Here is a 13241-nt window from a genome sequence, read left to right as displayed (position 1 = left end):
GGACCTAATCCCCTGGGTCTCCGACTGACTTCTCACCATAGCCCCATGAAACCTGGAGACTGGTTTCCCCTGGGCCCTGCTCATTAAAGTCTCTGACCCTCAGTCCTGGGAATCGGCACAGACTGTGTGCAGGGCCCTGTGCCCAGGCTGACCAGCGTATACAACAGGAGAGGCCGCAATAGTGAGAGGCCTGCGCACCGCGATGAAGAGTGGCCCCCGCTTGCCACAAGTAGAGAAAGCCCTCTCACAGAAACGAAGACCCACACAGCCATAAATAAATAAATAAATAAATAAATAAATAAATAAATAAATAAATTTAAAAGCAAACAATCAGAGCAGACCTCTACTTCTAACCAGCTCATCCTGCATCTCCTCTGGCAAACTCATAGGACCTCCATCCTTTCCCAAGACTCAACCCTTTCCCCATAACCCATCACCTCATTCCTCACTTGAATCCCCACCTCAAGTTCCACTAGTGCAATGCTTTCCCAGTATCCTCTGTTCTGAAGTCAAATGCCATTATGGAAACATCAGACTTGTCAGATGAGCAAGTACTTTACTGATGCCTTCCCAATAAGCATATGCTTCTCTTTGAATAACTGTGGACTGGCCAAATTTCACCAAGGTAATTTAGAGCAATGAGGAACAACTCCAAAATACACTCTTCCGGCACAGACTGTAAATAAATCTTTATCTACTTTCCATATAACAGGCACCATAAGCATTGTTTTAAGAGGAGAAACAAATCAAGTCATATGCATTTTGCTCTGAGCCCTGGTCCTTACTGTCCAAGCTGGAAAGGAAGCCCCACAGCCTGAACTGAGACCGTGACCATCTCCCCAACTCTTCCCCTGTGGTCATCAAAGCCCTCCTCAGTGAAGCCGCGGCCTGAACTTATCCGGCTTGAGATCGGGTAGCAAGAGCTTCACTAAAACCGTCATGTTTTTTAAAGAGCATTTTCTATAGCGTTCTATCTGGTTTCTCACACATCTTCGATGACACATGAAAAGCTTTGTTGAAGTGAAATGTATTTGTCTGTGTGCGGGTTACTCAAATTGCCTCTCTTCCTTGCCAGGAAATTCTGATATCTGGCAAGAGATGCCCACATAAAGTCCCACACAGCAGAAAAGAAAAACCTCGCTGACACAGAGGACTTCCAGAGGATTAAACACAAGCCACAATTTTTAATTATTTTTAAAGGATAAGGTAAAATAAAAGCTTACTTCACTCACCCACTCAGCATGCCGACTTTCAGAGAGGACACATCACTGACTGCTCTTGGCCATCGGAGACACTGGCCACAGTAGCAAATTAGTGTCAACTTTAAACATACCACCAACTGAACAATTGCTGCATCCAGGTGAGTCTGAGTTTAACATGCCTCAGCTTCAGTCTCCTCCAAAGCCAGTGCACTTACCTAGTGACATGGTGCCGATGGGGCATCAGACATGGGGGACTTAGGGGGCATCTGCTTTCAACCACAGAGCTGAGGGTGCTGGCGTCTCCCCTCCTTGGGAGCGGGGTGCAGTCCTGACCGCCCAGCCTCCAGCTGCCCAGTGGCTGGAGAATCACAAGGTGATATGGTCAGGTCCAGACGGTTTGCCGCGTGATTGCTTCATACCACAGGGTGCTTCCTGCCCCGAGCTAAAAGAATGAAGGAGGGGTTTTCTTAAGAAATGCAGCTTTTCGACAAAATTCCTTTTCTCTGTGTGTACAAGAAGGTGCATTGCAACATTATCTGTAAGAGGAAATAACTGGGGAAAAAATGCTTTCCGACTGGGGACTGAAATAAATGATGGCATTTCCATATAGTGCAATTAAAAAAAAAAGAGGAGGATTTGTCTTTGCTGCTAAGGTCTCTAATGTGTACTGCAGAGTGGAAAAAAAAACATCAGATGGTACTTGCAGCAAGGCCCAAATTGCGTGTATTTTGTACATGCTTAGAAAAAATGTGTAGAGCAATTCATAAGAAACTTGGAATAGTGGAGACCTTGAGGAGTAGAACTGGGGCAGGAGGAGTGATCTTACTTTTTGGCTCTTTTTTAGATTGTCTTTTTTACCTTGTGCATGCACATAGTACTTTTAAAATAAAAGGAATTTTTAAAAATTCCTTTCTTGCCTAATGAAAAGTATTTTTTCAGCTACACAGGAGCCTCCAATAAACAAAACTAAACTTCTCCATCATCAATCAAGCTGCAGGGGATGACTGTGAAAAGAGAAACTCAATATCCTAGAAAAGAATATTGAACAGTAAATCTCAGTGAGTTTGGGGAAGGGAGAGGTCTTCAGAAAATAGATTCTGATACTGCTCCAAGTTGAGAAACACTGAATTAAATATATTGCATCTTATTTTTATAACTTTATATGATAGAAAATTTTAGCATATAAAGTAAATAGTATAGTGAACTCTCATGTACCCAACACCAAGCTTCATTAATTTACATGGCTAATCCTGCTTCATGCCTAACCCATCTCCCACTCTCCTGCCACCTGCCAAAAACATCATGTCATTTTATCTGAGGGTATGTATTCTTATAAGTTAAGAATGCTCTGTTTTGTAAACGTTACCACCATACCATTAAGATATGTTTTTATTTTTATTTTTAAAATTAAAAAAAATTATTTTATTGAAATATAGTTGATTTACAATGTTGTGTTAATGTCTGCTGTACAGCAAAGTGATTCAGTTACACACACACACACACACACATATATATATATACATTCTTTTTCATATTCTTTTCCATTATGGTTTATCACAGGATATTGAATATAGTTCCCCATGCTACATAGTAGAATCTCATTTAAAGATATGTTTTTAAAACTTGTCAATAATCCCTCTATATCGTTAAATATCTAGTAAGTATTCAAATTTCCAAACAAGAGTTATACAAGGTATTTGGTTGCTATGTCTACTATGTCTATACTATGTTCTCTCTCTCTGTTTTTTCCTCGCAGTTTATTTGTTGAGGAAACCAGATCATTTGTCCTAGAATTTCCCACATTCTGGACTTTGCTGATTATATACCTGTGGAGTTTTTTAGCATGCTCTTCAGTCCCTTCTTTTTTCTGTAAATTGGTAGTTAGATCTAGACTTGGTTTGATTTGGGTCTAATTCTTTGGCCATAATAGATAATGTCCTGTGTCTTTCTGGGATCCTAGCTGCCCTTGATGATTATGATTGACTGAATTGTATCCCCCCAAAAAAGTTATGTTGAAGTCCTAAACTTCATGCCCATAAATGTAATCGGGTTAAAATGAAACCCACCCTAATCCAGACCTTATTAGAGGAGAAACATTTGAACACAGACAGACTCAGGGAGAAGATGTTCATGTGACCACAAAGGCAGGAATTGGAATGTTGTATCTACAAGCCAGGGAATGCCAAGGTTTGCCAACAAACAGCAGAAGTTAGAAATGGAAAGGAGGGATCCTCTCCTAGAGTTTCAGAGGGAGCATGTTCCTGCCAACACCTTGATTTTAGACTCTAGACTCCAGGACTGTGAGACATTAAATTTCTTTTATAAGCTACCCAGTTTGTGGTTCTTTGTTATGGCAGCCCTAGGAAACTAATACTTTTATCTTTGCCTAGAATCATTATTTCTTTTAGGACTTGTCAAATGGTGGCATTCCCTAATTATTAGCTGGAATACTTCTATTAAAAGAAACATCTCCGGGCTTCCCTGGTGGCGCAGTGGTTGAGAGTCCGCCTGCCGATGCAGGGGACACGGATTCGTGCCCCGGTCTGGGAAGATCCCACATGCCGCGGAGCGGCTGGGCTCGTGAACCTGCGCTTCCGGAGCCTGTGCTCCACAACGGGAGAGGCCACAACAGTGAGAGGCCCGCATACCGCAAAAAAAAAAAAAAAGAAAAGAAAAGAAACATCTCCTCCACTACTGTTTGGTTACTCTGAAGTTCAATTCATATGGCAAAGGTAGAAAACAGGTTTACTCGCCTGTTTTCAGAACAATTAAGTTGGTTTCCCAATATCATCCAACAGTGGTTACAGGATTTTTTTTTTTAGCATGATTATAAACTTGTGAATTTTCAACATGATTCACATGTTTCAATTCTTTTCAGTTATTCATGTTTAAATTGTCCCATTTGTGGCTAGTTAGAGCCTTGACAAGTTGGCTCTGAGTCCCTTTGACAGGACCCCAGGAATTTCAAGTATGTTGTGATGTTCCAGGCTGATCATGTGCATTTCCTGCCTCAGACCAGAGCCATCCATTTCCCCAAGAAGCCCTGGTTCCATTTAGTGGGAAATAGTATTAAGAGACTATAAACTGGCACTAGACTATAAACTCACACATTCCGTGTGACTAATCATTGTTCCTAGGCCTTTTCAGTGGACAGAACTAGGAAATAGATTTTCAAAATAAGAAAATGTATCAACAGTTCATACTAATATTTTCCATTCAAATTTAAGATTATAAAATGATTACTACATTTTTTAATTCTATATTTTCATCACTGTCTCTTATGGTAAAATTCCTGGTTTCTATTAACATTAGCATAATTACTTATTTGCTTATTTTATATCTAGCTAATAATTTCAGAATAATAACACCAATATTATTACTAACAACATGAATATTGAAAAGTTTAAGACTTTTTTTGGAGTTCTTCTTGCCTTAGGATTTCTCCCACTAGGGTGTACTACAATTTACTCTGTTAAAAATCTCTTGAAATAATTCCCCTCTGTGTGGTTGGCCACCAACTCAATATATAGTTAAAAACATTTTGTTTTATTTTGATTTTAGGGAATTGCCTTTTTTCAATTTTGATTTAATTTAGTCTAAATTTTTATGTAAATTATTCCCATGAGTCCAAAATCAAACCTACAAAACAAGGTATATTCAGAATCTAGCTTTTAACCCTGTCGCTTCCTGGTTTCCTCCATCCCTCTATAGATAACCATTTAAAAATTGTGATTTATTCTTCTATTGGTTTTTGTAAATGAGGCAAAAATCACTGTCTTTATTCTTTAATGTCAACAAGGACTTTATTGAGGTGACTTTACACATAAGTGAACAGCTTGGAGAATTTTGACAAATATACACACCCACACAAGCGGATCAGGATAAAATATATTTCCATCGCCCCAGAAGGTTACCTTGTCCCCACTCCAAGAGTCAAGTCCTATCCCAGAAATAGCTACTATTCTGATTTCTACACCAGAGATTAGTTTTGCTTATTCTTGACTTTTACATAAATGGAACCAACCATTAGGAGTGTACTCTTTTGTATCTGGTTCAGTTAATATAACATGTTTGAGAGTTATCCATGCTGTTGTGTATTTCATTATTTTTAATTGTAAAATAGTATTTCACTGCATGAATACAGCATGATTTGTTTATCCTTTCATTGGTTGGTGGACATCTATTGTCTATTATGAATAAAGACACTAAGAACTTTCTCAGAGAAGTCATCTTTTTGTGGATATAAGCATTCATTTCTTTTTTTTTTTTTTTTTTTGCGGTACGCGGGCCTCTCACTGTTGTGGCCTCTCCCGTTGCGGAGCACAGGCTCCGGACGCGCAGGCTCAGCGGCCATGGCTCACAGGCCCAGCCGCTCCGCGGCATGTGGGATCTTCCTGCACCAGGGCACGAACCCGTGTCCCCTGCATTGGCAGGTGGACTCTCAACCACTGCGCCACCAGGGAAGCCCAGCATTCATTTCTTTTGGGTGTGTACTTGGAAGTGGAACTGCTGGGTCATAGGCAGTGGTGATCTGGAGCCAGCTTGTACAGCTTGGGGCTGGTTATGAGCATTTCTTCCTAACTCTACTTTCAGTGACTTCCCATTGGTAGCTTGAAATCAGCCAAGGGGGAAATATTTATGCCACAGAAACAGGCAAATGCTATAAATCAGGACTACCTTCTCTACCCCCAAAGCCAATTGTTAAACATTTAGATGCACACTACTAGCTACAAAGAAAGTATATATTTAAATTTATTAGAAACTACCAATTTCCCAAATGGTTGTACCATTTTATATTCCCACCAGAAGTGCATAAGTGTTCCTATTATGCCTCATCTTTGTTAGGACTTGGTATTTGACTTTGTCTTTTTAATTTTAGCCATTAGGATGGGTAGGTAGTATTTTCTTACTGTAATTTTTATTTGTATTTTCTTGATGACTAATGATGTTCAGTATTTTTTCATGTGCTTATTGGCCTTTTGATGTTTTGGTATATTGACGCTTTGTCTTGTGACTTGACTAAATTTACTTATTAGTTCTAGTAGTTTATTTGTAGATTCCTTTAGGCAAAGGACTAAATGTCCTTGTGCACAATCATATTATATGCAAATAGTTTTATTTCTTCCTTTCCAATATTTATGTCTTTTCTCTTACCTTATTTCACTTATTTTTTTTAAATAAGCACTGCATATATTTTTTAGATAAATTTAGCATACTATACATGTTTTAATTCATCTTGATTTTTCCCTTAACTGCATATTTTAGAGTACTTTATGCCAGGATACAGACAGCTTTTATAAAGTTATTTTACCAATTTGACAACACCCTGAAGAACTCACAAAAATTATATGTTATATGGAGATGAGGCAGTAAGATCACAGATATTTATTTCTTGGGCCTTCCCTCTACTGCCTGGCTGGCTTTCTTTGGATAAAGTACTGCTGACAACTTGGCAAGGTCTAGTTATGGGAGATTAGTAATCCCTCCGTCCTGACTGGGGGGTCAGAAGTTTACATAAGAAAACACATCCTCCTCTGTAGTCATAGCATCCCACCCCGTGTCACCAGGCTCTCCTCAGCAACCCTACCATACATCTAACTCCATTTCATTGTTTCAGTACTCATGTTTCAAGAACATTCATCCTCCAACTACTAAAACAAGACAGAGAATTGATACTTCATCTGATTCTTGTACCCATTTGCCAAAAATGCATCTGTGAATGCAATTTGACCTGTGAAACTTCTTGGATTTAGCATTTTATATATGTGTGTGTGTGTGTGTGTGTGTGTGTGTGTGTGTGTGTGTGTGTATATATATATCTATATATCTCCACACACACCCATTCTAGTTTTCAATCTAGACTGCTGTAATCTTGCTGAAAAACATAGGGTATTACATTTGAGCTTCCAATCCTGATTGGTTGGATGCTACTCAGAAAGGATCCTGTGTCTAGCACTGCAGCCCAGCTCCCTCTGAGCATCTTGAAAGTGGATGGAGCCATAAAGCTCTCTAGGTTTTAAAGGCAAACACCCTTTAGCCCAGCAACTTCACCTATATAAGTTTACCATGTCACAAAAATGTAGCATGTATATATTCGAGGATGTTTATTGCAACCTGATTTGTAATAGAAAAAGAAAACCTGGAAATAACCTAAATGTCAATCAGTAGAAGATTAAATTATGGTATATCCATCGAATGGAAAATTATGCAGATGTTTAAAAGAATAAAAACTATCTGAATGTATTGTTGTGACACATCCTTTTTTTTTTGGCGGTACGCAGGCCTCTCACTGCTTTGGCCTCTCCCATTGAGGAGCACAGGCTCCAGACGCGCAGGCTCAGCAGCCATGGCTCACAGGCCCAGCCACTCCGTGGTATGTGGGATCTTCCCAGACTGGAGCACGAACCCGCATCCCCTGCATTGGCAGGTGGACTCTCAACCACTGCGCCACCAGGGAAGCCCAAGATAAATTAAATTTAAAAAGCAAGCTTAGGACTTCCCTCGTGGTGCAGTGGTTAAGAACCCGCCTGCCAATGCAGGGGACACGGATTCAAACCCTGGTCCGGGAAGATCTCACATGCCACAGAGCAACTAAGCCTGCGCCCCACAACTACTGAGCCTGTGCTCTAGAGCCTGCGAGCCACAACTACTGAGCGCGCATGCCTAGAGCCTGTGCTCTGCAACAAGAGAAGCCACTGCAATGAGAAGCCTGCGCACCGCAACGAGAAGCCTGCGCACCACAACGAAGAGTAGCTCCCGCTTGCCACAACTAGGGAAAGCCCGTGTGCAACAACGAAGACCCAACGCAGCCAGAAATAAATAAATAAATAAATAAATAAATAAATAAATAATTATATATTAAAAAAAGCAAGGTTAAAAATAACTGTTATAATACAATCACATGGGTATAAACTTGAAAGGCGCTAGATTATGGAAAAACAGATCTGTATAGAGCTATACATGCGGGTAAAGGCACTTATTTTTCTGGAGGGATACACTGTTAACTGCTATCGACGGGGGCCGGGGAAAGGGCTGAGCCTCTACCAAGAGGAGTGGGTTTCTTGGTGGTGAAGAGTCGGGTGGCTGGAGAGAGAAATGCTACCTCTAGGACCCCGCAGTACATTCACATGTCTGTTGAACATGCACCACGTGCTGGTGCACTACTAGTGCAGGACTCGTTAACGCAAGAGCACAACATACAATGAGTAGTTAGTGTGGCAGGCACTTTGTTAAGCATTTGACCTATATTGCGTCATCATCAAAGCTACCCTAGAGACTAATATTCTCTTTCATCAAGAAACTGATCCTTCCATGGGATGATTAACTTTCCCAGGGTCACACAGCTAGTAGTGTGGGAGCTGGGATTCCAATCTGCTTGTCTTTTGTCACAGTTCTAGCTTTACCCACAACTCCCACCTCCTACTCCATTTCTAGGCACCTGGTCCTTCCGGTTCCTCTACCAGGCCCCACTTTTCTAGTCTCCGCGACTTGCCCTGAGACACACTTTTACGCAACCCTTCCTTGCTCAGTTAACTCCTACCCATCCCTCAGCTTAATATTCAGATATCATTCCTCAAGGGGAGCCTTTCTGAAGGTAGCTCCTCCCCTGTTGTCCTTATGCTACCATAGCATCACGTGTTCAGTCATCAGTGCTCCCCACACCTGGGCTCTTGGGGGAGAGGAGGGTGTCTGACTGTCTTAGTTATTGGAAACCACAAGTCTTGGTAATGGATCATGGTAGGGTCCCAATTTCCTGACACTAATATATCTCTTGGCCAACATGAGAAAAAGCAGTTAAGTGGGAAGGACAACATGGGGGGAAGGAGAGGTCAAAGCCAGCGGCTGAGTTTCTAGCAGTCAGATTTAATTGTATAAAACTTTGAGAGAGACAGTGTGGGCACCGAATTTCAGGCAATTCATTCTTGTATAGGAGGCAGGGTGTGGAGAGACTACCCAGGGGTTAACAGAATCAACAAAGTGGCCACAACTTCTAATTGGGAGATGAACTCCCTCAGGGCCTGTATATGGCCAGAAGGTCAGGCTGCCTGTGCTCACCATCCCCATTCGTCCATCCATTTGTTCACAAATATTTACTGAACTCTGTTCTGAGCACTGAGGAAGAGGGCAGAGAACAAAAGAAAGCCCTTGACCTCAGAGGGCTTACATTCTATTGGAGATGACAGTTAACTATTAAACAAATATAGAAGGTGTCAGGTGGACGTAAGTGGCATGAAGAAAATAAAACAGGGTAAGACGATTAGCAAGCGATATGAAGGGCTGTTTGGGCATAGGGGTCAGAGAAGATCCCTCTTTGAGAGAAATCTGGGTGAAAAAGAAAGTGAACCTCACACAAACCTAGGGGAAAGGCGTCCCAGGGCAGCATTAATCATGTTGATAGAATGTCATTAGAAACCGGAGCCTCTTCCTTCAGCGCTTGGAAGTAACTGCCTAGTATTTAAGTTGTTCAGGAAATGAGGATGCAGTCAGCAACACGTGTACTCCTGGGTACAGGCACTTTGCTAAAGCACTTTCGGCCCCGGGAATGGCTTATGGCAGCCACAGTAGCCCCTTCCCACCCTTGCAGCGGCATCAGGCCTCTCTTGCTCACCCCTCCCCACCTCTCCTGCCTCTAGGAAGAGAACAACCTTCCTCCAGCATTTCATCTTGAACTTGGGGCCAGTGAATCCTGGGGTGACTCATGTTCCTGTTGCCCTTGGCCTCCACCTGAACCCCTCAGGACACGTCTCCTTACCCTCAGCCCTGCCTTGCTTCACCGTCCTTCCTGCTGACCCCTCCTCCCACTGCTCCTGGGATTCCCTCCCATCCTTCCCCAGTGTGACCTCCGGGGCCCCACAAAAGACAGACAACACCCCAGACCTCAGCCTTTCCTCCAAGTGCTCCTCCACTCCTCTGTGAAGGCTTCTCAGCCTTCCTTTACCACCTTCCCAAGGAAGGCTGCCCATTCTCCTACTCCCTGTCCTAGTCCCCCAGTGCTTTGCTTGTCCCCTCCTTTATAGAGACGAGCTTTTGTTAGGGGAACCACTGACTGAAACCCATCCTGGCCAGGTACCACAGTAACCATTTGCATGAGTTATCTTGTGACAGGAGGTCCTGGTAAGGAATGAGGAAGTAACAAGCTACCACCAACCGGAATAATTTGGGAAAGGTCAAAAGGAGAGAGGAGACGCCAGTCCATAGGTCCTACCAACCTCCCAGAATCCTCCTCACTGGAATCCATCTTGGCTGAGTGATGCGTGTGCCACCAGGAAGGACGTTGAGGCAGAATGATTGACCAGAGACAATGCAGAAACCAACGCCACTACCATAAAACCTGAGACTGTGAGCCACATGGCAGAGCAGTCCTCCTGGGTCCCCTTACCCTCCTGTTCTCCACCCAGGCGCCCCTTCCCAATGAAGTCTCTAGGTTTGTCAGCATGTGTGTCTCCTCAGACAATTCACGTCTGAGTGTTAGACAAGAGCTCACTCTCGGGCTCTGGAAGGGGTCCCCTTTCTGCAACTCTTTGGTTTTCATGCCATCCATCTCTTCTCCCCTCTACTTTCCTGGGTCTCCCATAATCATTATTAAGCGATTGACTCAGAATGTTTCTTCCACTCCAGCCCTCACCATCACCTGGGGAAATGTCAAAATCTGGCTTATGATTCTCTTAAAACCCTGGTCTCACAATTCCTTGGCTTCTTCAAATGCAATGACTTTTATCTGCTCTCTACTCAGTCACTTATGGCCATCCAGTGATCCAAAACACAAGCACAGAGACTGGAAAAGAAAATGGAGACAGGTGAATAGGAAGCAAAGCCAAGATGGCGGGAGCCAGGATTTTCTCTAGAAGCAGGGCTGGGAAGCTCAAAACTTCACTGTGAGGGTGAATTTGACATGCTTTATGGGTGATTTCATTTGTTTTAAAAACTTACTTGGGGGACTTCCCTGGTGGTGCAGTGGTTAAGAATACACCTGCCAATGCAGGGGACACGGGTTCCATCCCTGGTCCATCCCTACTGAGCCTGTGCTCCAGAGGCTGTGAGCCACAACTACTGGAACCTGCTAGCCTAGAGCCCGTGCTCCACAACGAGAAGCCACCGCAATGAGAAGCCTGTGCACTGCAACGAAGAGTAGCCCCTGCTCGCCACAACTAGAGAAAGCCTGCATGCAGCAATGAAGACCCAATGCGGCCAAAATAAATATACATAAATTTATCCAAAAAAAATTAAAAAAAAAAAACTTACTTGGCCTGGTCAAGAATGAGAACATTCTGGTTAATAAAATGGTTTTGTTTAAAGATACATGTTATTAAATGTACAAGAAATAATAAAATACATTGAAACTTTACTGAATATCACTTAACCATTGTTTGCTGAATAATAACATCCATTGAATTTTCAGAGCACTTTTGCACATCTTATTTCATTTTGATCTCAAAACAGTCCTGTCCTGGCTCTCTGGTATGACCCTAAAATGAATCAGGCCCATTTTTTTGAAATCTAGACATCGGTACATTGGATCAACTGAGGCTGGCTTCACCAAAAGGTACTCTGGGGGCCCAGGGGAGGACTGGTGAGAAAGAAAGGTAGCCAGCATGTGCAGAGCCATGGAGTAGAGAAGATAGACCAGTTCTGCAAGATCCAGCTGACTGACTAATTTTCTCCTAGTCTGATGGGTCTATAATAGGGATCAGCAAACTTTCTGTAAAGAGGTCAAAAGTAAGATAGTAAAAAAGAAATAGCATAGCTATGCTCCAGTAAAACTTTATTCATGGACACTGAAATTTGAATTTCATTTTTACACACCACAAAATATTACTTTTAATTTTTTTCAACCATTTACAAATGTAGAAACCATTCTCAGCTCAAGGGCTACTTAGAAACATCCAGTGAACAGGACTTGGCCAATGGGCCACAGTTTGTTGACCCCTGGTCTGTGCCAATACACCCATAAAGGAACTTGGCAACTGGCATTTTGTTCATGGACTAATAGTGATAACAACAGCTGCCATTCTGAACACTTTATGCCAAATACTATGAAAATGGTTTACATACTTATTATCATTTAGTCTTCATATAATCATGCAAGTTATGCCCTCCACACTTTATAGACGATGAAAGCAGGGCTCTGGGAGGATAATCTGCCAGAGATCACACAATTAAAGCTAGGAGATTCCCCATCTGTCTACAGAGATTATGCTCTGAACTAGTACACATGAATGCCCCATGATAGCTCTCCACCATACACATGTCTGGGTCTCAAGTCCCCTCACTCTACCTATCCTTCCTCCTACGTCTTCCTGCTGTTTGGCTATTTTGACTCTGGCTTTCACCTTTGTTCCCCACCTTAAGATTTATCTTCTCCCTGACCTGGCAATTATTCAGACTGGACACCAGGAAATCTGCCTCTTCAACTTTATATAAATCCATAGGTTTGGGTCAAGGAAGCTTGAGCCAGGATGAGGTGCCTTTTCTGGGGCAGATGAGAGCTGCTGGAGCCAAAAGGTGAGTTTCACCTAAAGCCCTTACAAAGTGCTGAGTATCAAAGCCAGAAAAACCCAGACCAATGTGAAGTCAAAGGTGGGAAGATCTAGGAGGGAGGGCCACCAAAGGTCAGGTCATGAGTGGAACTGGAAGGGAAGGGAAGCAAACTCAAGTCCAGTTTAAGTCCAAAATGGATAGATGGGAAAGATATACCACGTTCTTGGATTAGAAGAATCAATATTGTCAAAATGACTGTACTACCCAAGGCAATCTACAGATTGCCATCCTTATCAAATTAACAATGGCATTTTTCACAGAACTAGAACAAAAAAAAATCTCAAAATTTGTATCATGACACAAAAGACCCTGAGTAGCCAAAGAAATCTTGGGAAAGAAAAATGGAGCTGGAGGAATCAAGCTCCCTGACTTCAGACTATACTACAAAGCTACAGTAATCAAAACAGTATGGTACTGGCACAAAAACAGAAATATTGATCAATGGAACAGGACAGAAAGCCCAGAAATAAACCCATGCACCTATGGTCAATTAATCTACGA

The 13241-nt window shown here is 42.3% G+C and overlaps 1 protein-coding gene across 1 annotated transcript in view; it reads right to left on the bottom strand.

Moving 5' to 3' along the window:
- Positions 1-13241, bottom strand: part of BCAR3 (BCAR3 adaptor protein, NSP family member) — a 254471-nt gene that overhangs the window by 204239 nt on the left and 36991 nt on the right. Inside the window, exon 4 of the mRNA XM_081226557.1 lies at positions 1418-1644. Within this exon, the coding sequence (XP_081082683.1) occupies positions 1418-1427 (10 nt within the window). The 5' untranslated portion in view covers positions 1428-1644. The remainder of the gene's footprint in view (positions 1-1417; positions 1645-13241) is intronic.

The sequence above is a fragment of the Mesoplodon bidens genome (genome assembly GCF_964165515.1).
Source record: "Mesoplodon bidens genome assembly, chromosome: 2".
Lineage (NCBI taxonomy): Eukaryota > Metazoa > Chordata > Mammalia > Artiodactyla > Ziphiidae > Mesoplodon > Mesoplodon bidens.
The sequence above is the reverse complement of the archived record's forward strand: the minus strand, read 5'-3'. Positions and strand labels throughout refer to the sequence as shown.